Raw genomic sequence first — 27,903 nt, forward strand, 5'->3', positions numbered from 1 at the left:
GACCTGGCATATAGTAGTTAATTAATAAATACTTATTTCCTTCCTTTAATAGATGCTTGCTGATTGATTGATCTGGAAGCAGATGGAACAGATTTATGATGGACAGAACCCAAGATTGGATAGAAGGGAGTGAGTAGGCCAGATTGCTTTTGGGAAATTATTCAGTGTCTTTAATGATCCCAAACCTTTCCTTTACATGCGTACTCACGTGCAGACACACACACACAATGTATATTTTAAAAATCAATGTGGTTCCCAAGATTCTACATGGCTGTACATATGGGAATATTACATTTTCTAAGGAGTCTAAATTTCCCATCACCCAAAGGGCAATGTAGAGACATCTGGTGGGCATAAATAAATAGGCTTCGACATGTCACAGATAATTGTTTACAAAAAGCATAGCATAAAATAGATCAGCAAAGAATTGTGTACCTAGAAAAGGAGATAGAAAGAGAAAAGCATAACAGCTGGACAGCTCAGCCCATGTGCTCCATTGACATCCAAATATCATCAGGACACCTAGAGACATATCCTCATTTTCTATCTGGATGCACTCATTTTGCATTTCTTTGGCTTCTTCACCATGCCCCCAATAAACTCATCTTGCAAGATCCAATCAATCTTAGTTATTCACATCTCATCAGTATCCTCTGCCCCTCTGATTGGAGAGTGCAGCCATGAACTCTTCAACTTCCATTTAAGGTGGAGTAGCAGGAGAGGTGACATTCCTCAGATATCTCTTCATTTTCTTCCCAGCTGTAGTCATTTTGGACTTATTTGGTTTCTCCACTAACCCCTTCTCTGACCTTAGCAGATATGCCCCACTCCCATCTCAGCTGTCTTCCCCCATTAAATTGTAAGCTTCTTGAAGGGCTTACAGTCCTTGAGAGACTTACACTTAGCATAGTGCCTGGCACATAGTAGGCCCTTAATAAATGTTTATTGACTATTGATTATTGACTAGAGGAAGGTGCTCAGAAGTCTGAAGTCCATCTGTGGAGCATTTATGGAAGGATATGGATGAGTCATATAGGAGGAGAGGGGGTGGATAGATTATGACGGGATGAAGTGTCTACAGTGATGAGATCACAGATCCATTGAAGCATCCTATAGCTGCAAAACATAGAATAAAATAATATTAGAAGAATTTCAAAAATAGCCAGCATTTATATAATGCTTTCGATCCTCATGACAACTCCGGTGCTATTATTATTCTCATTTTGCGGATGAGGAAACTGAGGCAGAGAAAGGTTAAGTGATTTGCTTGGGTTACACAGCCAGGGAGTGTCTGAGGACATCTTTGAAGTCAGGTCTTCCTGAATCCAAGGCAAACACTCAAAATGGCAAGTATCCCAAAAAGCAATGGAAAGACAAATATTGGACAGACTTAGAGTGTAGCATGGTGCTTTCCTTACTTCACCCCAACTACTGAACCTTCCTTGCTTCCTTTAAGTCCCAACTAAAATCTCACCTTCTACAGGAAGCCTCCCTAATCGCTCCTTAATTGCAGCGTTTTCCCTCTTTTGAATATTTCCTATTTATCCTGAATATATCTGGCTTTGTATATATTTGTTTTCATTTTGTCTCTCCCGATAGATTGTAAGCTCCTTGAGGGAGTGGGACTGTCTTTTGCCCCCTTTTGTATCCCCAACCTATGTGCGTGGCAAATAGTTTTTTCTCTTAATTAAATGTTTACTGAATGAATTAATATTGAGTGAATGAACAGGACCTGTTTGATATTATCCCCAGCACCTAACAGTGCCTAGCACATAACAGGTGCTTAATTAATGCTTACTCATTGATTTTACTAGAGGAGAGGGTCTTAAACTTTCTGGTTTCAGGACCCCATTACACTCAATTCTTGAGAGAGCTTTTGTTTATGTGGGTTATATCTATCGATATTTATCGTATTAGAAATTAAAACATCTTAGTATTATTATAAAATAATTTTCATCTAGAGGTCCCCCAGGGATCCCCAACTACATTTTGAGAACTGCTGTACTGGAAGATTTCCGGACCTGCAGTCAGAAGCCCCAACACGCTTTCTGCTTACTAGCTGTGTAACCTTGGGCAATGATCCCAATCTCCCGGAGCCTTAGTTTCCTTATCTGTAAAAGGGGATTAATGCTACTTGCTCCAAGGATACAATGTACTGGAAAGGCCTTATAACCAGTGAAAGTACACAGATGCCAAGTATTGTCACTATTTAATCTTTTTTTTCCCTCCCCCTCCGGAAGTTTAGGAGCTGGTTAGGGACTAGGGTATTAAGGTGTTCATTTCCCCAGGGTCTTAATCCAAGCCGGTACCTTCAGGGCATCAGTCCATTAAGGCTCCAAACTGATCAATTTCAGTTTCATTGTAACTTACTTTGTTTTCGTTTGCCTTAGAGTGTAAACGACACACTCCCTAATTCTACAGAATCCTTACCGCAGAAATCTCCTATTGGTCATTTCCTTTTTTGGAAATTATTCTTTCTAATTTAGAATTATCGTGGTGTTATTTAATTCAGCTTTATTGCAGCTTATCAACCATTTCTCTCGCGCGCGCGCGTCTCTGTGTGTGTGTTTGTGTGTGCGCGCGCGCTGGGGGTAGGATGGAAGGCAGTTAGTCCGTCCATTCCTCCCTTTGTAGTGCTTTTTCAGGGGGCAGGCCATCTGCTGGATCCGCCCCGGGTGGTCAAGGAACCCTGGATGTTACGACTCCCCCTTCCCCTCTTTTTTTTTTCCCCATGTGAGAACGCCATCTTGTGGCTCAGTCTTACGGCATGCAGCGCGAGGGAGGGAAGGGAGGAGGTCGTACCATTTCGATATTAGGTGGAGAAACATTTTCTAGTTATTGATTGGGAAGGGGTTACTCTCGATCGCTCCATACTTTCTGACTCTACGAGATGTTAGATCAGGGAGGCAGAGATGGTAGGTATACAGGAGCGAGCTTGTTTGTTCTACTTCTCCCTCCCTTCGGGGAAGGCGGTGTTGGTACGTCCTGCCTCTCAGTTCCCTCTCCATGGTGGTACGGTCCAAGGCGGGGAGGGCTTCCCCGGCTGATTCCGTGCTCTGGCTCCAGGAGGCTCGGTTCGGTCAGCGCGTGCCCCCTCTGACCGGGCCGGAGTGGTACTTGCCGCCGCGCCCTGATTGGCCGCTGGAGCCCCGCAGTCGGGCTCGGCCCGCCGCGCCGCCCTCAGTCTGGCTCAGGCCGCCGCGCCGCCTGGCTCTCTTCCTCTTCCTCGTTGTCCTCGGCGGGCTGTGGGGGCTCCGCGCCGCGGCCGTTAGTCATGTCGGGTAGGTGCGCCCTGTGGCGAGCGGCGGCGGCCGCGGCGGCGGTTTGTGGGGGCCGGTCCGGCCGAGGCTTGCCTCGCGCCGGCCCTCCTACAGGCCGGCTGAGGCGGAGGCGGAGGCTGAGGCTGAGGCGGAGGGGGGGAGGGACCGGCCGCCGCCATGTTGCGCTGAGGGGGACGGACGGTCCCCAACGCTTTTGGCCCGCGGCAGGCCGGGCCTCCGGCCTCGGGCACCGATCTGCGGGGACTGGCCCTGTCTGAGGAGCCGGGTGGGGGGCGATGACCCCCGCTACATTATCTGGGTCTGAGGGGGGTTGGGGGGGCAGCCGCGATCGGAGCGTCGGGGTCCTCCCTCCCCCTTCCTCAGTCACGGCCGTGGAGGCCTCGAACCGAAGCCCCGGACCTCAGTTTCCCCTTCTCGCTTCCCGCCTCTATTTTGTATACTCGATTCTCTTCAAAGAAAGTTGCCTCGTTAAAGCTCTTAGACCACTCCAATTTCATGAATCCTCTCCCTAATGTTGGGGGTCTTGGCGTCTCTGCCCCCCCCCCCCCCCCCCCCCCCCCCCGCTGCTGAAAGCGACACTTTTCTATTATTGATGTGGCTCTGGAGGGGTGTGCATGCATGGCCTGGCACTTGAAAGCTCTCTTCGAATGAAAGGGAGAGAAGGAAAGAAAGAAATCAGTCAGTAAACATTAAAAAGCGCCTACTACGTGCTAGGTATTATGCTAAGCCTGGAGGATAGAAAAAAGGGCAAAAGACAATCCCCCAGCTCTCAAGGGGGGGAGATCGAGAGAGATCCATCAATCAATAAATCTTTAGGAAACTCCTACTATGTGCCAGGTACTATGCTAATCGATGGGGATATAAAAAGGGCAGAAGATAGCCACCCTCCAGGGAACCTGAAGAAAAAAAAATCAATCAATAAACATTTAGGAAACTATATGCCAGGCACTGTGCTAAGCATAAAGGCAAAAGGCAGCCCCTGTGCTGAAAGAGCTTAGAAAGAAATCCATCAATAAACATTTATGAAGCACCTACTGTGTTCAAGGCACTGAATTAAGCACTAGGGAGGGCAAAAGGCAGTCCTTGTCCTCAGGAACCTTAGAGAAAGAAAGAAACAAAGGCAGCCAGGGTCGAAAGCCAAGTCAGAATGCTAAGTAGCTGCGGGGATCCCCAGGATGTGGACCACTGGGCTTCTTCGGTTTGGCCCACCAGGCTGATGGACTCTGAGGCCCTGCCCTCCGTCCTGAAAAAAAAAAAGGGGGTGAGCAGTGGCTGCTGGCTTACCTTGTTGTGGGTCACATGCCCACCCTCCTCCTTTCCCTCCCTTCCTAGGTGCTAAGTTGAGCAGGCACAACATTTCAGTGAAATGAAACCATGTGTTTGGAAATCTTGCCTGGTGGCCAAAGTCTGCTAATTTTTTTTTTCTCAAAGGGCGGTACCTGTTAGTAATTAAAAGGTTGGAAAAAAAAAAGATCATTGTGACCTACTATCCTGCTGATGGTATAGGGGGACATGAATGAATGAATACAAAAAAAAATGGGGAAGGGGGCACACGTACTTTTCCTTAGCTAATCAATGAATTTGTCTGGCCTTTTGCTCCCATTTTCTGAGTGTTGAAAGTCAGATGCTGAGTTTCCGTTCCTTTGGCCCTTTTGGGGGGAATTTATTATTTTTAAAGAGGAAATTTTTGACTAGGTATAACATTAACGGAGTTTGGGAATGCTTATGGCCAAATGGTATCTATCAACAGTTTGTTTGGTGTCGAGTTGTAGACACTTAGTAGCTGTGTGGTGTTGTCAAGTTACTTAATCTCTGCCTGCCTCAGTTTCCTCATCTGTGAAATGGGGATAATAAGGCATATGAGGATCAAGTGAAATATTTGCAGAGTACTTAGCAAACCTTAAAGTACTACATAAATTCAGGCTATTAGGCTAAAAATGAGATTTCTTCACCAAATGAGTAAAATCTGGAATGTTTCAAGGGAGGAGATATGTGTGGTTTATGATCTGAAAGTACTCATTCAGTGTTCTATAGGATGCTTAAACTTATTTAAACTTATTATTTATTACCAATTATTCATTATTTATTACTTGTTAATATTATTATTATTTAAACTTTAAATTTATTTAGTTCAAGCATAAATGATTTATTGGTGTGTGCATTTTCAATTCAAATGGGTGATTTGCACATACTCTATAGTTTCAGGGGCTTAACACTTGTGTGATTCATGGTTTCTTTGTAGATATAATCAGAAAGTCTGGTTCATCCTGTGGTATCAGCCTTTAAATGTCCAAGTCACTAAATGCTTGACAGTTAATTGTATGATAGATAATGCTTTGTTTGCTGCTTTTTTTCACATTTAGAACTAATTGACGAATAGGGCTGCATGTTTGTAGTGGAAATAGTAGTAGACTTGGAAATTTGGGTTTGATTTCTGGTTTTGCTAGTAAAAAATAGCCGGTGACATTGGAAAAATCACTTTCACTTAACCTTTCCTTGACCTAGTCTTATCTTATGTAAAATGAGATTTACTATCCACCCTCTCAAGAGTTGTGAAAAAAAAATCACCTTGTCTCATATAAATAATAAAACTAGCTAATGTTTGTAGGTATCTTTAAGGTTTACAGCACTAGGTAGGTGCTATTATTGCCCCCATTTTACAAGAGAAACTGAGGCTGAGACAGGCTAAATGACTTCACCAGGGTTACCAGGCTAAGTGTTCAAAATGGGGTTCGATCTCAGGTCGTCTGACTGGCACTCTACTTAGGCCGTCTAGCTACCTGAAATATAAGGTGGTACTGTTATCTATATTATTTCTATGTCAAGCACCTGTAACACAGCTATTATTAAAAATGGTAATAATGTGTATTAAAAGTAACGAGTGTCCAGTGTGTTAAACTGTGTTTATAAAATGTGGAAGTGATAACTTCTCTTTGTTTTATAAAATTCTAGTCAACAAATTAGTTCTAAACTAGTAGTGATTATGATTGTTTAGTCCATTCTCTCCATTTTTTGTAGGGGAAGTAGCATGTAACAGCTTCTCTTTCAGTATTTTTTCCCCCCATATAATGAATTAATGAACTATCTTGTCTTAAATGTGATGATACTATGTAAGTGATATCTTCTACACGTATATAGATAGCACACTCTGGAAAATGGCGGGCATTCTTCTGACACATAGCTAATGCTGTTTTCCCATTGAGGTTGTCTTGAATGAATTGAAGTGAAGAAAAAGCATGTCATTGAATTAAGTTGATTACTGGGGATAAATGACACCTAATCTGACCAGAGCTAGTTTTGTAATTGAGATATAGAATTGAAACATAATTATGTCATGACAGAAATGTCATATGACAGATGAACTTTGAGAGCTTGTACTACTTGGTGTGGCCTTGGACTATGGAAACAGTAAAGATTCAGGAGGTAGTGAATTGAAAAGTTTGTGTCACTGCTTGAAGTCAGTCAGATCAAGAATATGAATTCATATTTGGTGGTGTTTCCCAATGATGCATTGCTTTCTTTTATGCTATATTTACTCATACCTTCCCTCTCCTCCCCTAATTTTACTACTATTGAAAAATATGTGGGAATTTGTATGCATGTGTAGTGTGGTGGTAAATCATTCCTTTAGTCATGAGGTAAACCAGAGTAGGACATGTTTACCCCTAACTGTTCTTCAAGAACACTTGAAGAGTTGTCAGCAATATTTTATTTTCTCAATTCTTATTTCAACTAAGCCTTTAGAGAGGCTTCTGCAATTGCTGACAATCCTGGTAACCCATGAGAGGAAAAATACGTGCTGCTTCTTCAGGATTACTTGAGAGTTCAAGGTGGGCAGCCTATCAGGGAGCTGTGAGGTAAAATACATAAATAAATCAGTATTTTGAAATTGGACTTGGACACTGCATGTTGGTTAAAGAAAATAATACCTCTATGTAGTAGAATATCTTGTCATAGTAGGCTACTGCCTTCCCCTTCTGGGGATATAATTTATCAGGAAAAAACATTCTTTTTTAAAATGGTGATGGTTTTGTGCAGATGTATCCATGTTTTCACTTAACCAATAACACATGTGGAATTAGAGGGGTTATAGTTAAAATGATTAGAAAAAAAGCAGAAAGTTATTTATAGAGACCTCTCTGTATAGTTTCTTCTAACTCTTGGTTTGTATCTTCTGTCAACTCTTATATAGAGGGACTATAGTTTGTCTTTGAATGAATCATACTTTCTTTATAAGGTTTTAACTTTATTTCTTTGTGTTTTAGATTCTGGAAGTTATGGTCAGTCTGGGAGCGATCAGCAAAGGTAAAGTATTTACCTAATATATCGAGTGGAATTGAAACAGGTGAATTCAGGTGGGATTCATCACTTCACTTGAGAGTTGATTTCTGGACGTCTTAGGGGATTTAAAAATTAGCTGTAAATATTCACAAGGGGGAGAAGGTTAGCCTTTGTAAACAAGAGATCTAGCAGAGTAAGAAAATGGATTGAAGTTGATAGGAATACATGGAGATACAAGGAAAAGCTCAAGTAGTACATCTGAATCATTTGCTTTAAGAAATTATTTCAAATCAAGCAACTTAGCTCTGATTTTGGAGTGTTTAAATAGCTAATTTACCCTAGGCCTTTGGCTAAGTGTTTCCTCTATGATGTCCCAGCATAACTCTGTGATGCTGAGATCTCTGTGGAGTACTTCACTCAGGGAGCAGTGTCTTTTCTTAAAGCAGCAGCATTTACAACCGTGGCCACTTTGGGAGAGTTCTTGTAGTGCCAGAATGTGAAGAGTGCCACGTCCAGCACGTAGGAGGACCTAATTGAACTTGATGGCTATTTTGTTCTCTTGTGAAGGGTCGTGTAGAATCTGCTTTTCTCATTTACCAATAAGATCTCTGTCATTCTAGTTCTGGTATTGGAAAATGGGTTGCAACTCAGTGCATACCGATATGTGGAGTAGCAATTTAAATGTGTGAGAAACCCCATGGCAACCTATGTAAGTTAGAGGCAAAAATGATTTAGGGAGAATAACTTTTGTATGTATGTTTTTTGACTTTGGATTTCAGAAAAACAAGTATACATGCACATGCCTATGAGAAAGGTTTGGGGAATAGCATTGCTTGGTGTTAGTGGAAAATTAAAAAGGGTTCAGGTCACAGTGTTGCACATTCATATGTGATATACAGTTCCAAGTGCTTCTTGAAAACTGGATCCTTTGCCTTTTCTGGGAATTTCACGTTACATTGTATGGGTGTGTCAAAATGTCAGGAAGAAATGAATTTGTCAAGTATGAGAGTAAAATAGACAAAGTTGTTGATGTGAAGAATTAGCCTTATGCTGCATAAGCCTTATGGCATCATTGTTAGTCTTTGGCATGGACCTTTTTCTGAGTATGATATTTTCTAGTGTAGCTGACACTACATTTGGCTTATGAAAGATTTTACAAAGCAAAACCAACTCTTTAGACTATACTTAGCATTCATAGTGTCTGTGCTTGGAATGGGGGTGGGGGAGGATCCTTAAGGAGAAAATGAGATTGTGCGTATAAAGTATGTGGCATCGTGCACATTGAAGTTAGGGTGATGGCACTGATGACTTCATTGACTCAGAATAGTTATTGGCCACCAGCTTTCAGTGTGCCCAAGTTCACTAGGCACATTAGGGAGCAGAAAATAAACAAGACGGAGAGGAGGCCTTGCTACTTTCGGGTTTATCACTCACTAACCATCATGCCTTGGGCAAGTCACTTTTTCTTCTCTGCAAAATGAGGGGTTTGAACAAGATGACCTTGAAAATCCCTTTCAATTTTCACATTCTGGGAATGCCTCGTAACTCACCTTTGGGTGGTGCTCTCTGCCTAACATCCCTGGTAGGAAAGTAGTGTAAGTATTAGAGATGAGGAAAAGCAGTGCTCAGATGTTCAATGACTCACCCACCTGATGTAGGATTTGAGCCTAGGCCTCCTCCAGTAATGATTCTACTATATAATGTCTTAGGATTCTGATTTATTTAAGAGATGACAGAAAATTAAACTTCCTTGGGAAGCTTTGAGTTGAAATAGGGTTCCTTATATAATGGTAGATGATATAAGACTTAGTTTTGGCAGCCTTTTATTTAAAAAATTCAAACATTTCTTTTACAGCTATTCCTATCAAAGCAACCAAAGCTATGGACAACCACCACAAGTAGGTTGAAGTCCAAACTATGATCCATTTAAACATTTACTTTGTTTTCAGTAGGCAATGAAATGAGTATTTACCTAAATTTCAGGGTTATTCTGGCTATGGGCAAACGGCTGATTCCTCTTATGGACAGAACTATGGCGGCTACTCAAGTTATGGACAGAGTCAATCAGGTTGGGCTGGTTTGTTAAATTTGCTATTTTAGTCATTTTAAAATCAGAATGCTTACTAAATGGTGTACCCATCCAATCTTTAGGTTATTCACAGTCCTACGGTGGTTATGAAAATCAAAAGCAGAGCTCATATGGCCAGCAATCTTACAATAACCAGGGACAGCAAAACACGGACTCATCGGGAGGGTAAGGAAATAAAGTGAAAGCACCGGGCCAGTGTTGGACATTTGGAAATGGTTAATACTGTAGGTATTAAAACATGGATGTCACCATGAAACTCTTCTGAAACCACAGGTAGACATGTCTTCCAGAGATGTTCTTTGATAGATACTGGCTTGATGTTTTGTGAATGGAAAACAGTGCAGTTATATGGTATTTCTTCTGTCATATGTGAGTTGATTCCTGGGTTCCGTTGGTGGGTAAGGCACCAGTTTGCTTCTTTGTGACTTCATTAAAGTTTTCAAAAAGTGAGCTTATGCTTCCTCTGTAACTGGTGCTAGCTTAATAGAAATTTTTGAAAGAAAATGAAATTTGGGCTTTAGTTCTGTATGTACATAGAGCCTACTCTGGTAGATGTAAGTGAAAACTTACCCACAAACATAAAGTGCCTTAAAAAATGTTTTAAATTATTAGTATGTGTGGGTAGAATTTTATTAAGAAGTTTAAAGGCGTCTCAAAAACTTTCTGTGTTTTGAAGGGCTTTTAAAAATTACAGTGAGCTTAAATAAAGAAAAATCCTTATAAATTACCACAAATTACAAATGCAACTAAATAAAAACCACATGTAGAGTAGTACAGCGGGAGTTCTAATTGTGAGTCTCATGAATGTTTTCCATATGACTGCATGAAAACCTGTACAAATGTAAGGCATTATATGTTAGCTGCAAGGGAGAGTCACAGTACAAGTAGCAGTACTTCAGGCCCCTGTTAGTTGGCAGAAGTTCATGAAAGTGGAGTGTGAAGCATGTGGAGCATTTTTGTATGAAGATGCACTTTCTGAAGTATGATAGGCAGTGAATTGTAAACAGAGGAGAAAGTGACTTGACAGCTCTTTGAATGGTAGGGGCTTACGTTCTGACCCCTCTTATTCTCTTGTACTAGAAGAGAAAGCAGTGGTGCTGCTGGTGGGAGGGGGTATAGCAGCATTTCTGCAGTGGGCTGTTTGAGCAGAATTTGCTTTGACGAGCAGCTAGCCCATTAACATGGAAAATTGGTCCATGTACCATCCTTGGTATAAGTGCTATCACTTGTCAGTAGTATTCACCCTCTTTGGTATTGAATAATCTGTGGCCTCCCCAAATGAGAATTAAAACACGTGCAGACACACACCTTATATCCCTGCCCTCCCTCAAGAATTTAGGCATCCAAGTGAATGTTATCCAGATTAGTCATTTTGAGGGGTTATATATACCTAAGCCAATGATAGTGTGATTACTCAACATATTTTGGGAACTTCTCATTTAGAATTGACTTCAGAACCAGTTTAGAGCCCACATGAGAAAGAATCAATGTCATATCTTTTTAGATACACCCTATTTTTTGACCCGAAGTGGTGGTATGGCATGCAGTTATCTACCTTATTTACTAGGCTTGGTAACAGATCGATCTTAGCTATTTCCAAAAACCAAATCCTCCCTCAAAGGATGGAGATTTCCCACCATTGAAGATGGTGCAGACCCTGGAGGCAGTTTCAAAAGAGAAGTTCCAAAAAATACTTGAGTAGTGGCCGCATTGTTGGAATAATTGTATAGCCCTCCCCCAAGGTAATTACTTTGAAAAGGCAGCACTCATTCTGATGTATTTATTCTAGTATACTTGTTTTTAAAATAAAATTGTACTTTACAATTAACTTACTCAAGAAGGCAATAACAGGAAGCCGTTTTTGGATTTGTTAGTGTGTTAAGGTGAGATGCTTTCCATAATTTGGTATTTCTTCATGATTTGGCATTTCTTTGACTTCTCAATTACATCTTTGACTTCTCAATTACATCGGTGCAAAATTTCCTGGTAAATTAAAGGTTTACATTTTAGGAAAAATCTTTTAGGAAGAAGAAGTGGAAAGCATGGCCAGATGCAGTTAGAGTGTGAGCTCATAGTGAGTAAGGGTTGTATCACTCATTGCACCTGTACCCCCAGTGCCCAGCACAGTGCTTGTCACAAAGGAGATGCTTAATGAATACTTGTTGATTGATCAGTTGATAGCCTTGAGATGTAGCCATTTAGCCCTTCTTTTTCAGAATAGGCCATCTCTCTGTTTAAAATAATCCTCCTGAGAACTCTCCTAAGTTCTTGATTCCTGTTTAGCCAAGGTGGAAGAGCGCCTTCATATGACCAGTCAGACTATGGTCAGCAAGATTCATATGACCAACAGTCAGGCTATGACCAACACCAAGGTTCATATGACGAGCAGTCAAATTATGATCAGCAGCAAGACTCATATAATCAAAATCAGCAGTCCTATCATTCACAAAGGGAAAGTTACAGCCACCATACACAAGGTAAGCCACACTGACTGTAGAGTTCTAGTTGGTTTTTGCAGCATCATTTTTTTATAGTTACAGAATGACCATTGGCTTATAAGTGGTGGGTTTATTTAAATGAGTCAACCAAGGTTTCAGCTCTTTACAAAAAAGTTGAGTCTTGAAACATCTTATCTTTCTTTAGTAGCCTATGTGCCTTTTAAACCAGTTTCTTCTACTTTGGTTGTACACCTCTGAGTAGCTGGGACCCCTGAATTTATTGGCTAAATGACCTTTGATTATTTTGGCATCCTTGTTTTAATTGTGACTGTCCTTCTAAGGCAGGGCTTCTTAGTCTTTTTTTATGTGTGTCATGGCCCCTTTTGGTAGCTTGATGAAGTTTATGGACCCCTTCTCATAATAAGTTTTTAAATAATTGAGGAAATGCTAAATTTCACTTAGTTAATAAAAATAAAGATGTATTTTTCTTTACCTGTCCATGCTCATGCACCCCCAAAATCTATTTACAGAGCCCTTCCTTCTTTGTGGATTCCCTGTTCTGAGGGCTTTGATTTATGATTTTATGATCTTTATGATATTATGATCTCATTAGCATTTTCTTATAAATTTATAGATCTTCCTTGATTAATGGTTGATCCATCATTTCCACTTGATTACTTTTTTTTTTTAAGAGAAAAATTCTATTCTGTGGCTCCTGAGCAAATGTCTAGGATGTTGGTGCCTTTTATTTTGAGTTAGGTAAAATAAATAGAAACTTTAAAGAGAACTATTATTTTATCTAACACATCAGAATCACTGGATTGATGGGGATCTTTTACCATGAAAGTACTGAATCTTGGAGGATAGACTCAAAGAGAAACCAATGATTTGGCATTTGAGTTTAGTGAATTGTACAGACAGTATGGTTTAATGGGAAAAAAAATCAGAAGGCCTATGTTTTTGTACTGGAGCTGCCTCCACCACTGCTGGTGATTTATGTGCAGATGACATACTCCTTTTACCCTTCTCATTGTCTCTTATGTAGGTGATGTCTATAAAAATCTTGTTTGTCCTAATTGTTTTATAGTTTACAAAGTGCTTCCTTCTTAGTAACCTTCAGATGCTAAACCTTCCCATTCTGTCGATGGGGAAATTGAGACTTAGGTGAAGTGTGACTTGCCCTAAGCCCTACAACCAATAAATGTTAGAGGTTGATTCCACTGAGTTTCTAAAAATTCATTGTTCTTTCTGTTATATCATACGCTACTGAGAGATGTAGCCTCACAGAATTGTTGTGAGGAAGGTACTTCACAACCCTTAAAGCACTATGGAAATGTTAGCTATTTATTATTAGTTTATGAAGCTTGACTGTGACAAATACAGTAATGCCAGTGTCTTTTAAGATTTTTATTGACTTTTGCAGAAAAGTGCCTCAAAAGACCGTAGAAAAAATTACTTAAGAGTAGAATGAGAGCATTTATCAGGGATGTGATTTTTTTTGTGCTTTTTTGCAGATGACCGTCGTGACATGAGTAGGTATGGAGAAGATAATAGAGGATATGGCGGGTCACAGGGAGGAGGTAGAGGGCGTGGGGGATATGACAAGGATGGAAGAGGTCCTATGACAGGATCAAGGTAAGTGTTTGCATCCAAATTCTAGAATTCTTTTTTGATTGTTACTTAGCTGATTTGGTTTTAGGATCTAACCAAGTATTGAAACTTTGAAGAGTTTTAAGATTTGGAATTATGTTCCCAGAAGGGGGTGGAAGAAAATGCAAAGCCTCTTACATTAAAATGGTTTTCAACCCTAACATGCCAGATAAATTACTTAGGGTAGGCTATATTAGCACGATATTATATTAGTCCACAAAGTTTATATGAAACAGAGATAAACAAAGGCCCACCACTATGGTTGTCAAACCATTTCATTTTTCGTGCCAGAGCTAAAATCTAAGCCCTTTTTAAAAAAATAACTCTGGCAAATGCAAGTATTTTACATATCAAAAGAAAAAAAAGGTAAGTTAACTCAAAGTTGGAGAGTAGAGAGGTTCTCTTATAATCTTGAGTACCCTTGGGAAGGGGATGTATACAGCAAAAAAACCCACAAATTAGATCTTAGTTTAGGGGCAGCACCTGACTTCTTTTAGAAAAAAGTTAATTTCAGTAGTTTAATAAAGCAGACTATATCATTTTATACCTTTTTTTTCCTTTTGAATAATTGAATTAATTAGTGCAGCATCATAAAACTATTAGTAAATCTGTCTTCTGTCTAACAGGGGTGAGGAACCTGCCACCTTGAGGCCATGTGTGGCCTTCTAGATCCTTGAGTGCAGCCTGAATCAAAATTTTACAAAACAAATCCTTTTATTAAGGGGATTTGTTCTGTGAAGTTTGGATTTAGTCAAAGGGCTGCATTTGAGGACCTAGAGGGTCACATGTGGCCTGGAGGCCGCAGGTTCCCCGTCCCGGTCTAGAACTTGAAATCTTACTTATCTACTTAAGAAAGTTGTGTCTTTCTTTTATAGCTTTTTTTGGCTTTTGCTAGGATCCTCAAACTTTAAAATTCATTTTGAAAAAATGTTATTATAGTTGACTTAATTTAAATATTATTTTAATATGTACATTTATAATTTTGGCCATTTAAGACCAAGCTAAAAGGGTAGTTGAATTTTTTCTCACAAAAAGACATTTGTAAGTTACAGTTTTGTGGCTATAAAATACATAGGCTAAAGCATAATCTGCATTGGTCGAGAAGTGAAACTGGCCATGGTCCACAAACTGTCACTTAATAACAAATCAGTTCCATTTCACTCCTTTGCTGCTTGGGTCTTGCCTTTGGATCCCTAGAAATGAATTTGAAAAAAAACCAGTAATACTTATTACTTTGCTCTTCAAGTAAAACCGGCATTTGAACCTCCTGCCTTGTACTTTTAAGCATGCTGTTTTTCTTTTCATTGTGTAATGCTTTTGATATTTTGGGCACAAACTTAGTAAAACCTTACGGTGACTTGATAGACTTCTGCAAGCCTGAGACTTTGTGAGGATCTTGATTAACCCATAATACAATCAGGTTACTGTATATAGTAGATTAAATACATTATGTTTTCTTCTATTATTGAAGAAGATAGTGTTGTCATTATGTCATCAACTAGACATGAGTGAAGTGATCAACACAGGATGACTTATACAACTTCCCCCTCCCTGTCTTAGTAGTCCCAACAAATACAGAGCCAACCCTCTGGGAGGCATCATGTTAACTTTCATGTTAGTAACTTTAACGGAATGCTTCTATAACTGATTGCCTTGGAATAGTGTAATAATAGTGAATGATCTTCATTAACAGCTCTCTAGTTGTTATATCATAGTTTTAATATTCATCACAAGGAAGTTGTAATTTTGTCTTTATCTGCAGGAATCTGTTATACTCTTTAAGTTTTTGTGAGAATGGTGGAATTTTCTGGGTGTCTTTGGAATAGGTTTGTATTTTTGGGAGGAAGCTTGAAGGCTAAAATCCTTTGGATTTTACCTGAGACCTACTAGTAAAGCAACTCTGAGATGAATATCAATCCTACTTCTAAAGACTTTCATAGATTCTGCAACCTCCCATGCAGATATAGCTAGGTGACATCTCAGGATCATTTCAAGTCCTGTGATTAGTTTATGAAGCTTGACTGTGACAAATACAGTAATGCCAGTGTCTTTTAAGATTTTCATTGACTTTTGCAGAAAAGTGCCTCAAAAGACCTTAGAAAAAATCACTTAAGAGTAGAATGAGAGCATTTATCAGGAATGTGATTTTTTTTTTGTTTCTTTATTTGCGGTGAAGCCATTTCAGTTGCAGGTAGAAACTGATCACGGAAAATCTTGACCCAAACATTGTTCAGGGTTTTCATTTGTGTTAAAACTTTTGGATTAGAGATCCAGTCTTACAGAAATTTCTTAGGTTTATTTGCTTATGAATAATAAGAAAAGTATGATCCCTCAATACTTTCCCTTGGTCTAGAACGACATTTCCATGTGTTTTGAATCATTTCACTTAAAAACAGTAGGGTTGAAAATCTCACCTTTCTTGGCTGCTTGAAGAATGTGTAGCACTGCTTGGGTTTTACGTTAAAAGTTTCAAAGAAGAGAGGGAGAGCAGAAGAGGTGACAATCACAATCCACCATCCACCACCTAGATGATAGAAGGAAAAGTTCAATCCAGAAGAAGGCCTTCAGCTTTTCCAGTTTCAGAAAAGAGGTAGAAAGATTGTGGGAGAAATCCTTATGTTTGAAAATTCTTCAGCAAATCACCTTGTTTGCCACAAAAAAGTGTTAATTCCTAAGGAAAATCAGGTCGACATTTTTGGTGGTCAGACTAACTAGTGTTATTATCCAACTGCAATAGAAAATTTGTCCTTTTTTAAAGTTTAGTACTAGAATAGTTTGTTAGAACTTTTTCTCATTGTCTTGAACTTTGCTATTCTGATGGAGTCTTAGATTGTCCTTGGTAATTTGTTATGGATTGTTATAGATGTGTGATTTGTTTTTCATTGTCTAGACTTAAGTAGCTGAAATTTTATCAGTCACTGTGGTTTTAGGATTGTGTGGATCAAGCCTCAGAGTTTTCTCTTTTAGAATGTCTTCTTTCTCCAATGAGAGTGATTGAATAATATCTCCCTTGAAAAAGGTGAATGTGTTCCTGGCTCCCCGGCTTGCTAGGTCGTGGTTAGGAAATGCTGTTGAATTCGGGAAGATTTTGCTGTATGTGGGCAAATCTTCCACAGAAGAGAGAAAATAACGAAAACTGTAGCTAAATCTGGTGAATCATTTATGTTTGGAATAACTTGGTTTTCTCCAACACCAATAGATAGTTAAAATCCATATTTTGCTTTCCCGTCTTCACCAAATATTGAATTTCCCTGAATACCAAACGGGCTCTTGAGCTATCTGTTTTGTTTCTTAGCAGGTTAGAGCCTTGAATAGTATTTACATCTTTATAGAAAACCCACCAAAGAGCCTTAGCTTTCTTGAATGATAGTGGGACCAATCTTTTAACATGGGCATAAGCCCTATTTTATTCATTCCTTCTCTCCCTCCGTGAAGGTAGGCAGTGAGAGCATTGCTCTTCACCCAGATACGGTCTTGCTGTATCTACGGTAGACTTGGAGAAAATCCTGTTGACCCAATTGTTTTTGAGTTTAATTCAACGAAACAGACACAGATTTATCTCTCGCATAGATGGATACAGCCATAAAGTTGAGAAATTTTGGAGGTTGTTTTTAATAGATATTCCATTCTTAATTCAGAATATTCCTTTGTTAGAATGTACCCAGATGTGTTAGTCTAGTCTAGTGTGTTATAAATGGACATTTAACCTTGTTGCAGAGGTTTAAGAGAAATATACTAATGAAGAGTGACCATGTCTTCTTTCATGATGGGATGGACTTACTGTATATATGGAACTAGGAAAAATGCTTCACATCTTGTTGGTAGCCATCGTGTTGAAATTTTCAACTACTTTAGTATTAGTTTTCAAAAATACATAGAAGATCACTTAGAGAGCTAATGGGAGATCACAAATGTATACAAATTTGACTTACTCTTATACAACCATTCTCTTCTACAGGCATGTTTTTTTTAGGTTTTTTCAATGTTAAGTTCCTGGAAAGCCATGGAAATTGAAACCAGCAATTATATAGCATTGTCCTATACCAAATTGTTTCTTTTTTCTTTAGTTGCATCAACTCTTTGGTGCCCTATTGATTGAGATGATAGTAGAGTAATTAAGAGTGTTCCTTTTTGCATTTAGAAGTGAGATAAAACTTAATTATTAATCCACTCATGGAAAAAATTACCCCCCCACCCAATTCCCTGTTGAATAATTCTATCCTTTGTCTCTTTAGTAGGATTAGAGACTGCTCTTTTTTTCTCTTTGGAATTTTGTTGGGCATAGAAAAAGAAACTTGTGCAAATGAAAATTCTTAATCAGTGAGAGGAGTATTACTTGAAATCCCCAGAGTTGCTATTAATAAGATTTTCAGAGATCTAGGTTCAAGAAACCCCTTTGCTACATGCTAATGTTTGGCTAAACAAAATAAAGCAGAGGACTGGAAGGTGGCATAGTTGTTTAGGTATGTAAGTAAGGGATGGGGGAGGGTGGATGGATGTTTTCTTGAAACATGGAGCTTAGAGAAACCAGCATGAAGCTCTGACTGTTAGAGGCTTGAATTTCACAAATAGTCCTAACTTTTAGGCTTCCAGAAACCAAACTGAGTAGATTTTCAAGTTTAAAGACTTATCTTTGCTTAGGGGTGCAAAGAAGAACTATCACAGTCATAAAGTAGAAATGATTTAAAGTGAAACTATTCACAGTGGTTACTTTTTTTCCAGAAAGGCCACATGAAGGAAAATCTTAGGTGTGAGGGCTTTTGCTTAATAGGAAATTAGATGCCTTCATCAAAAACTTTGGGTATTGCCCCCTTTTCAGTTCATAGGGCAGGTCTTTACATTTGTACTTCAGTGCAATTGAAAATACCATCATGCTATTATAGAGGCTTTGAATCATAATGCATTTGAAGTGCATTTCCTTTTGATGCAAGCAGGAAACTGTCGAACTCTTGCATGTAACTACCAGAGAGGATATTTGAATGTATTGGATATTTACCAAATTAAGAAAAAAATTATGTGTCGGAAATGGTGGACTGTGGATTTGTCGAGTGTTTCATTACATCTGTGATATGCTCTAAAGATCAATGTGTAGAACGTTTGACATGACGAACTAAGTTTCTATTTAGTAATTTATATAAGGCATCTAATTGTGTTACAGTGTGGATGGAGAAGCAGAATTGAAATCCCTTCTTATCCTTAGCGTCCATTCTCATTAATATATTCACTTGTATATTTTACACTAGATTTCTGAATGAGTGAATGAATGAAATGTAACAGCCTTTCATACTCAAGTTCACTATTCATATGCTTCTCCACCTTCTTACCTTGTAATACCAACCATTTAACATCACCTTTCCCATTATGATGCCAAAATTTCACGCTTGAATTTGAGTATTATTCTAGTCCCTTTATTCCTGTTAATTTTTTTCTGTTGGATAGAATATTTGCCCTAGTTAAGCTTTCTTTACGTTATGTCCTCCCACTTTAAGTCAGGGGTTATGTAGCATCCATTTTGGCCTTGGGTTGGGGAAAGTGTTTAGGTCAGAGTATATGATATGATATTTAGTTTCAGTTTAGTGTTTCTCTTGGAAGTAGATCCCTAGAATGCTTAATTGGAAACATTCCCTGGAAGCCTATGAAATAAAACTTATTGGAAAGTTAGAGGTGCTACTATTCCCCTAGGCCATAAGCTCTCTACTTGTGATCAGATAAGTGTAGATTGAGCCCAGGGCTCAGCACATTAGAGACTTAAGGAAGAAATCATTTCTTCAATTTTTCCTCTGCAGTGGTGGTGACCGCGGTGGCTTCAAAAATTTTGGTGGTAAGTGCTGAGTATCCCAAAATGTTTCAGTGGAAATGCTGTGTAAATCTAAAAGCCACCACTATCTATCCCTCAGACGAAGTCTGAGCCTGTTCTTACTCAGTTGAGGCTGGTGTGTGTTGTGTGCTTTAAAAAAAAAAAGCCAAAGTTGATCTCTTTAACAGTCCAATGGGTTTCTACTTCTGTGGATTTGCATGAAAGAGTCTGTGGTGACCAATGAGACCTTCACCAGGTTTTGACAAAATGCTCTTTTATAAAGGTAGCTGACACAGTGGTCTTAAATCAATAGGGCATTCCGCTCCCTGATTTGACAGCCAGTACTTAATATGAGCAATGCTAGCATAATGCCAAAGTGGCAAATGCTGTCTATGGCAAGTTTAAGGAAATGTTGATACTCAATTTTGATTCGTTATCAAACTTAAAAAAATATCATTTAACCAGTATATTTACTCTATAAATCTGTTATGGTTGACTTTGTAAGTTATAGAAATACAGTTGAGATTTTCTTGTTTTCATTGTCTTAGAAACAAAATCTTTCAAACGGATTTCCTTAAATAGCTGTTACTTGTTTTCTTTTCTCTTAGGCCACAGGGATTATGGACCGAAAACAGATGCTGGTAAGGCAAAGCAGTTTGTAGCTAATAATTTTTAATATTAAGAATATATGCCTTACCTTGGGTTCTTTGAAGGAAGTTTTTTATTTTTTTGGATGCCAGTGTGGGAGTTGATAGTAGAGAACCTTATTATAATTTCTGAAGGAACCCCAGGAAAAAGAAATAGGGATGATGCAAAATGTTTGGTGGGCAAAATCTCTGGATCTGATTTCTGTACCAGCTCTGTAACGTTTGAATTCTTGTCCCCTTAATGAGTGACAAGAATAATATGAATTGGGAACATTGCTACATATATTGAGAATTTGAGTGATATCTCTGAGACTTTGTAGGAGACTAAGTAGTAGAGTGTGAGAGGTCTTTGATCAAAGGGGAACTGATCCCACAAAATCTCAGTAGATTTTCATCTTGCTTATTTGTGAAGGCTTTTGAAACTGACAATGGTTCAGAGGTTAAAAATGGTGCTGGATATAATGATCATAGGTTTAGAGTTGGAAGTGACCTCAGACTTCATCTTGTTCAGGCTTCTTAACTTTTTTAGACTCCTTTGGCCGCTTGGTACAAATTATAGACTCTGGACTCTTCACAGAATGCTTTAAAAAAATAATTGGAGAAAATGCCAAATTTCAGTTAGAGGTTAGTAAAAATAATGGATGTAATTTTTTTCCCATTCAAGTTCATGGACCCCCTGAAATCTATTGAAAACTCCTGATCTAGTCCAGGCCCTCTCATTTTATGGAGGATTTGACTGAGGTAGAGAGAAAAGAACCTCAGTAACTTGTTCATGGTGAACCTGGTAGTGAATGGAAAAGCCAGTTCTTGAATCCAGGATTTTTGACTCTAAATCCACCATTCTGCATTATACATTTGAGAGCAAAATATAACATTTCAGTACCAGACCTTTAGTATTGTTATTTTGAAGGTCTTTTCCTCACTTCCAAACATCTCCTGCCTAACTTTCCCCTTAAGGAATCATAGGCTAACAGGTTTGGAAAGGGCATTGGGGGACAGTTAAATGTCTTTCTTTAGACAGTTCTACTTCTCAACTTTCCTAATCAGTGAGACTTTCTTAAAGACCTCCTACATCCGTCTTTTCCTATTTAATAACCTGCATGGTCAGATATTTCTTAGAAATAATTTTATTACCGATTGCTGCACTCCAAGGTTCTGGGTATGAAGTCTAAGATCTCTTAAGATCTCCCCCGATTGTTTGGCTCCTTCTGTACACTTGCTTTCTCCATACCTGAAGTTGGAATGATGGAGGTGGCCAGGTCTGAGTGATAAGGGGGGTTTCAGTTGCACTAACTGATTTTCCTTCACTTGTAGAAACAATTGAATACTAAAAAGTGTGTATCCTGGCTCTTGATGGCTTATATAATAGTATGTCAAAGAATTTCAGAGTTGGAAGGGATTTTGGTGACCATTTAGTCCAGTTCATCTTTACCATTTCCCCTCTACAGTCTACCCTGACAAGTGGTTATCCAGCTTTCAAACTGGGTCTTGGATGACCAGCCCCCACCATTTCTCCAGGCAGCCCATTCTATTTCTGGAGAGCTCTCATTGTTAGGCTTGAGGTTGGGAAAAACCTCTTGAATTGATCTCTTTGCCTCTTCCAGCTGCTACTTTTGGTTTTTACACCTGGAACCAAATAGAACAAGTCTGATCCGTCTTTCACATGACAGCCTTTTGTGTACTTGAGGACTGGTGTCCTGTTCCCCTGAATCATATCCAGGCATAACATCCCTGTTTCCTTCAACTGATCTTTATAGGGCATGAGCTCAAGGCTCTTTACCAGCCTGGTTTCCTTTTTCTGGACAGCTCCAAGTTATCAGTGCTTTTCCTAAACACTCCAGATGTGGTCTGACCAGGATAGAGGATGGGGGTGGACTATCACCATCTTATTTCTAGAAAACCTGTCTCTTAACACAGCCCAAGAGTGCCTTACATTTTTTTTTGAGGGGGGGAGGGTTGCCATATCATGTTGTTAGCTTGCTGTGCTTATATCCCTGATCTTTTTTAGACAAGCTGCTGTCTAATTGTACCCCAAGTTTTACCTTACTAGGTTCAGTCAAAGGTGCAAGCCTGTCAAAACTCAGATCTTGCCTCAGCCCGCCAGGGAGGTAGCGAGCCTTTTTAGCTCTGAGTTGTTTTCACATTTGATAAATGTGCCATATATTTCTTAAGTCACTGACAGCCTAGGGCCAAGAACACTTGATGTAATCAAACCAAGAAATAGATCATTTTAACTTTACATTTTTTTTCCCCTCTTTCTAGACTCAGAGTCTGATAATTCAGACAACAATACAATCTTTGTTCAAGGACTTGGAGAAGGAGTATCAACTGATCAAGTTGGGGACTTCTTTAAGCAAATAGGAATTATTAAGGTGAGTTCTCTGTAGAGAAGAATCTTATAGTTTCTGGTGTTTAAAGTACCTGGACTCTTTGTTTAGGCCAGCTCTACTGTGCCATACTCCTTCCCCTTGTTACACGTATTACATCCCTAGGCTGGAATGTCTTCTCTTCTCTCTCTTTGTGTATTTAGACTGTCTTGTCCTTCAGGAGTCAAATCTAAATGTATACATTTTTTTCCTTTAACTTCCTTTGTATCACATGACTATCTTGCACAATTAGCACCTGATTATGGACTCTACTATTAGATTACACCATACGATTTCTTGTTTTGTTTTCACTCCTTAAGTCGTTTATGTATGTCTTGTCTCCTCAGTTTGATGGTGAACTCCCCATAGACTAGGATCGTATTTGCTTTTTTTGTGTGTGTTAGCACAGTGTCATGCAGATAGTAGGCACTTGGTAAATACTTGTGAATTGATGCCCCAGTCTTGGTGTGTTGATGTTGAGCTATTCCTAAGCTGTTGCCTTGATTAAACATCTTATTGTGTGATTTAAACGTGAATTTAAGGAAAACCAACTTGATTTTCCCCCCAGACAAATAAGAAGACTGGCAAGCCGATGATAAATCTTTATACAGACAAGGACACAGGCAAACCGAAAGGAGAGGCAACAGTGTCATTTGATGATCCTCCTTCAGCTAAAGCTGCAATTGACTGGTTTGATGGTATGCATAACTTGAATTAGTTTTCTTGTAGTTTCTTATGTATTAGTTATTGAAAGAAGTAACAATCTGTAGCTGAAGATGAAAGTACAGAAAGTACTGGCCTACCTACTATATTTATGTACCTTACCAATTTTCAAGTCATTCTAAGCCTTTATTAAGCATTTATACTGTTAGGCACTGGGAATACAAAAACAAAGTGAAACTATCCTTGCCCTCAAGGACTTATGGGAATGGAAATAAAACACATATGGAGATGAGTTAATATAGGAGAAATACAAAATAAATAAAATGAATGGGGAGGACATTAACAAGTGGGGAAAATGTGGAAAGGGATCTTGTAGGAGATGAGAGGAACATTGAATGGAGCCTGGGATTTCAAGAATCGAAAGAGTGGGAAGTATACCTAGGAGTGCACAGAGGAGGAAGTGCAATGTCACGTGTGGGGAAGAACATCGAAGCCAATTTGGCTAGAGAATGGAGCATGGGAGGAGGAATAATGTGCACTCAACCTGTAAAGAAAAATAGGAATAAGATTATGAAGGACTTTGAATGCTAAAAACAGGGGTTTGTGGGAGCTAGTGCAGCTTCTTGGGCATGAAAGTGATGTAGTCAGACTCAGGTCCAGTTTTAGGAAAATCATTTTGGAAGCTGTATAGAGGATGAATTGGGAAAGGTAGAGAGAAGTTGGATGTAAGGAGACTGGGTGGGAGATTATTGCAATATCATTGGCAAGAGGTGATGAAGGTGAGAGTTAAGATCGTGCTAGTGTTAGTGAAGAGGAAAGAGAAGGCTCTGAGGGATGTTACAAACGTCAGATTGGTAAGACGTGGCAGCTCTTATTGATTGAATAAGGGGTCAAAGGTGAGGACAGGATTGAGGATAACTCCTAGCTGGCTGTTCTGCGTGACTAGAAGAATGGTAGTGTCCATAACAGAAATTAGGAACTTGGTTACATCAGGGAAGTCAATGTCACTTTTCTCTTCTGTAAAATGGAGATGTTAATACATGTGCTACCAGACTCATGGAGTTGTAAGGAAAGTGCTCTCTACAATGAAGTGCTATAGAATTTTTTGTATTCTGTGGTACAGTCTGTACTCAGTGACTGTTGTAAACTGCCATCTGCCTGCACATATTTGGAGGAGATAGCTTCCTGTACTGGCCCCCACAATTTGAGCTGCCCAGCTTTTATTTCACTTCTTAGAACACTGACTTCCCAGAGGCTTCCTGTGTCAAGAGTCCATTATGCTTGGAAGCTGGGAGCCTTGGATTCTTAAGCACTTTGATGTCTCCACAATTCTGTAGTATTATTAGATTAAATGAGATACTCACTCCCAGAAAGCACAAGTGCCGTGCAGTATGGAAACGGAGCTCTTCAAACCCTGCTGCCTTGAATCTTGTGGCTCTGATGCATTTGATCTTTGTAAGGCCTCATGAACACTCCTTGTTCCTCTAAAACCAGTTTCATGGAGGGTGGATACACAAATCCTTGTTCTTTGATTTCAACTGTTGTTGAAAACCACTCATTTTTTCCCAGGAAAAGAATTCCATGGCAACATCATCAAAGTGTCTTTTGCCACTAGGAGACCCGAGTTCCTGAGAGGAGGTGGAAGTGGAGGTGGGCGAAGAGGTAAGATGTTCGTTACTACCAGACCTCTTCTAAAGATTTGACTTGGAATTTTGCATTGGCCTCTCACCTTCTTGCAGGAGCCAGGTTTAGCTTTCTTTCTCTAGGTTCCTCTCTTCTCTATTAAGATGGTAGTTATCCTGGAGGATATAGGATAGGTGAGGAAGGAGGTTGGAGGTTTACCCACATGGGTAGCATTTAGAGCATCTTAGAATCGACTGTTTAGAATCAGAGAAAGTTGTTTCTAGCTGGTCTAGCTGCAATGCCCATCCCTGGAGTATCAAGAGAACCCTTGGGGAATAACAGGAGTTTCAGGTGCGAACAATGATGACATTTCCTGAATGTGGCTGGCTCGAGGAATATCTGGGAATTCGTCTGGAAAGGCACAGGGCAGATTTTGGCTCATTTGGAAGTAAAGATGTAGCTGATAAAGTTGGGGGTAGTTAAGGAATGTCTTGTAGACTGCCTGGTGCTATTACTTACATAGCTTTCTTTCCACAAAGGGAACGACTCTTCCATTTGGATCTGGATACCTCCTCAGCCTTCGGCTTTAAAGTGACCAGATTTGGTCCATTATCTGTATTGGTCAAATGGATATTGAGAATTGAAATTGAAAGTTGGGGTAGTCAGGTTACCTGCAGATTTTCAATTCTTTGGGTATACTTAGGGTTAAATTTCAAATGACATTGAATCTACTCTCATGGGTGATCTGTTTGAGTGTTATGTTTTTTGCCTTATAGTTCATGCTAATGTCTACCCACATTCTAGAGTTGATTTTTGAATTACTCCATTAATGCTGTATTTATTAAATTCTGCCAGCAGGGGTAGTATGGGAACTGATGTTTTTCTATGTCAGGTGAGTTTCCTTGCCTTGTTCTCTTTCTTGTTTTCTCACTTAGGTTCACGTGGAGGATATAGAGGACGTGGAGGCTTTCAGGGTAGAGGTGGAGACCCTAAAAGTGGTGACTGGGTTTGTCCTAATCCGTAAGTATCTCTTGTTTATGGGCAGGGGCCCCTGCATCACTTGGAAACAGTCTAAAAGTACATCTTTCCTTCTCTCTGAGGTCTTGTGGAAACATGAACTTTGCCCGAAGGAATTCCTGTAATCAGTGTAATGAACCCAGACCAGAGGACTCTCGTCCTTCAGGAGGAGGTGGGTCACATCTTTAACAGTATCACTATGTAGCTTGCTCTTTGACCAGAACTAAGGGGAGCTTTGTGGCTTTTCCCCTTGGCCCTTCAGTTTGCATTTCTGTCTTACAGATTTCCGGGGGAGAGGCTATGGTGGCGAGAGAGGCTACAGAGGCCGGGGTGGCAGAGGTGGAGACCGAGGAGGCGGTGGCTATGGTGGAGACCGAAGTGGCGGCGGCGGCTATGGAGGAGACCGGAGTGGTGGCGGTGGCTATGGAGGAGACCGGAGTGGCGGCGGTGGCTATGGGGGTGACCGGAGTGGCGGTGGCGGCTATGGGGGTGACCGGAGTGGTGGCTATGGGGGTGACCGGAGTGGCGGCGGCGGCGGTTACGGAGGCGACCGAAGTGGTGGTGGTGGTGGCTATGGTGGCGACCGGAGTGGCGGCTATGGTGGAGACCGGAGTGGCGGCTACGGAGGTGACCGAAGTGGTGGCGGCTATGGCGGAGACCGAGGAGGCGGCTATGGCGGAGACCGAGGAGGTGGATACGGTGGCAAAATGGGAGGCAGGTACGTATATGTGTGTAGCTTGGAATCACTGTTCCTCGATTCTAGGATTGCTAGGTCTTTTGCTTCCCATTTTTATAGAATCCCAGTTACTGCAAGGGACCTTAACATTTCTTTAAGCCAGCCTCTATCTAAAGCATGAATGCTCTCTAAAACATCCCCGACAAGGGGTCATCTAGCTTCTTTAATGTATGTAGTGGTAATTTAGATGGTAACACATTCTACTTTGGCCTAGCCCTAGTCTTTAGGAAGTTTGGCTTTCTGAACTGAAATCTGCCCCTCAGTTTCTACCAGTTGGTTCTGGTTCTTTCTTGAGCCACGCGTGACAAATCCATTCTCTTTTCTACATAATAATAATTGACATTTATATCATGCTTTAAGGACTGCAAAAGTATTGATCCCATTTGAGCCTTGTGTGAACCCTTTGGGGTCAAAACTACAGGTACATATTTACAGATGAGGAACCTCAGACTTTGGGAGATTCAGTAACTTGTCTCTGGTCACACAACACAGCTAGTAAGTGCCAGATTTTCCTGACTGTAAGGCCAGCACTCTCTCCAGTAGGAGCTATCTATGTAAAACCTGGGGGCTTACATTTGAACACTTCTTACGCATGATTCCGTTTGGAGTGCTGTATTTCTAAGAGATTGGCTTTTCTTGAGGTTCAGGTAGAAATCTTTCACGCTGCTCAGTGGGAATTGTAATTTTTTTCCGACTTCTGTCATCAGTTCACCAACATAGGTTTGTCTTTATACTTAAAAAATCCCAAATTTAGGCTTGCTTTTATTTTTCATTCCTAGAAATGACTACAGAAATGATCAGCGTAATCGACCATACTGAAGACCATCTTGATTGTTCCTTTGCCTCTGACATGTTCGATAGTGAAGTTGCCAGAGTTCTGCCTGCTGCTTTCCTTGTGGCCTCTTCTCCAGTAGTGGAATTAAGTGACATTTGGATTTTTATTTTGGTGGGAGGGATGGGGCAGTTTTTCTTTTAGAAATGTCCATTGAAATTTCCCCTTTTAATTTCCAACCTTCTTCCCAGCCCTTGAACAGTCTGAGAAGCTGAATACGTTGTAAAATATTGCCAAAATGGAAAGTGTTTTGTAATACTGCAATAAAGGCTGCTTGTTTTTTTTGTGGACTCTTGTACCTCAGCGCCATTTTCTTATACATCAGCATGAAAAGTGGTCCATTATAGGATCAGACTGTAGTGAATTAGGAAATTAACTATATTCCAATAACTTTTTAAGTCAAGAAATGAAATAGCAGCAGCAGTGATCATTGAGCTGTATATATGGGTTCCAGAAGTCTTAGAGTTATTTTAAGTTTTAATC

The 27,903-nt window shown here is 39.9% G+C and overlaps 1 protein-coding gene across 1 annotated transcript; it reads left to right on the plus strand.

The window, feature by feature from the left end:
* Positions 1 to 3,182: 3,182 nt before the first annotated feature.
* On the plus strand, positions 3,183 to 27,490 carry TAF15 (TATA-box binding protein associated factor 15). Its single transcript, XM_027861743.1, has 16 exons — positions 3,183 to 3,281; positions 7,547 to 7,586; positions 9,418 to 9,460; positions 9,546 to 9,630; positions 9,714 to 9,816; positions 11,935 to 12,128; positions 13,604 to 13,724; positions 19,526 to 19,560; positions 20,145 to 20,177; positions 22,446 to 22,555; positions 23,118 to 23,247; positions 24,782 to 24,874; positions 25,771 to 25,855; positions 25,936 to 26,024; positions 26,135 to 26,570; positions 27,368 to 27,490. The coding sequence occupies exons 1-16, from the start codon at positions 3,275 to 3,277 to the stop codon at positions 27,405 to 27,407; spliced, it is 1,644 nt and encodes a 547-aa protein (XP_027717544.1). The 5' UTR covers positions 3,183 to 3,274; the 3' UTR covers positions 27,408 to 27,490.
* Positions 27,491 to 27,903: the final 413 nt, after the last annotated feature.

This window comes from Vombatus ursinus, unplaced genomic scaffold (genome assembly GCF_900497805.2).
Source record: "Vombatus ursinus unplaced genomic scaffold, bare-nosed wombat genome assembly UNPS02014768.1, whole genome shotgun sequence".
In the NCBI taxonomy this organism is placed as follows: domain Eukaryota; kingdom Metazoa; phylum Chordata; class Mammalia; order Diprotodontia; family Vombatidae; genus Vombatus; species Vombatus ursinus.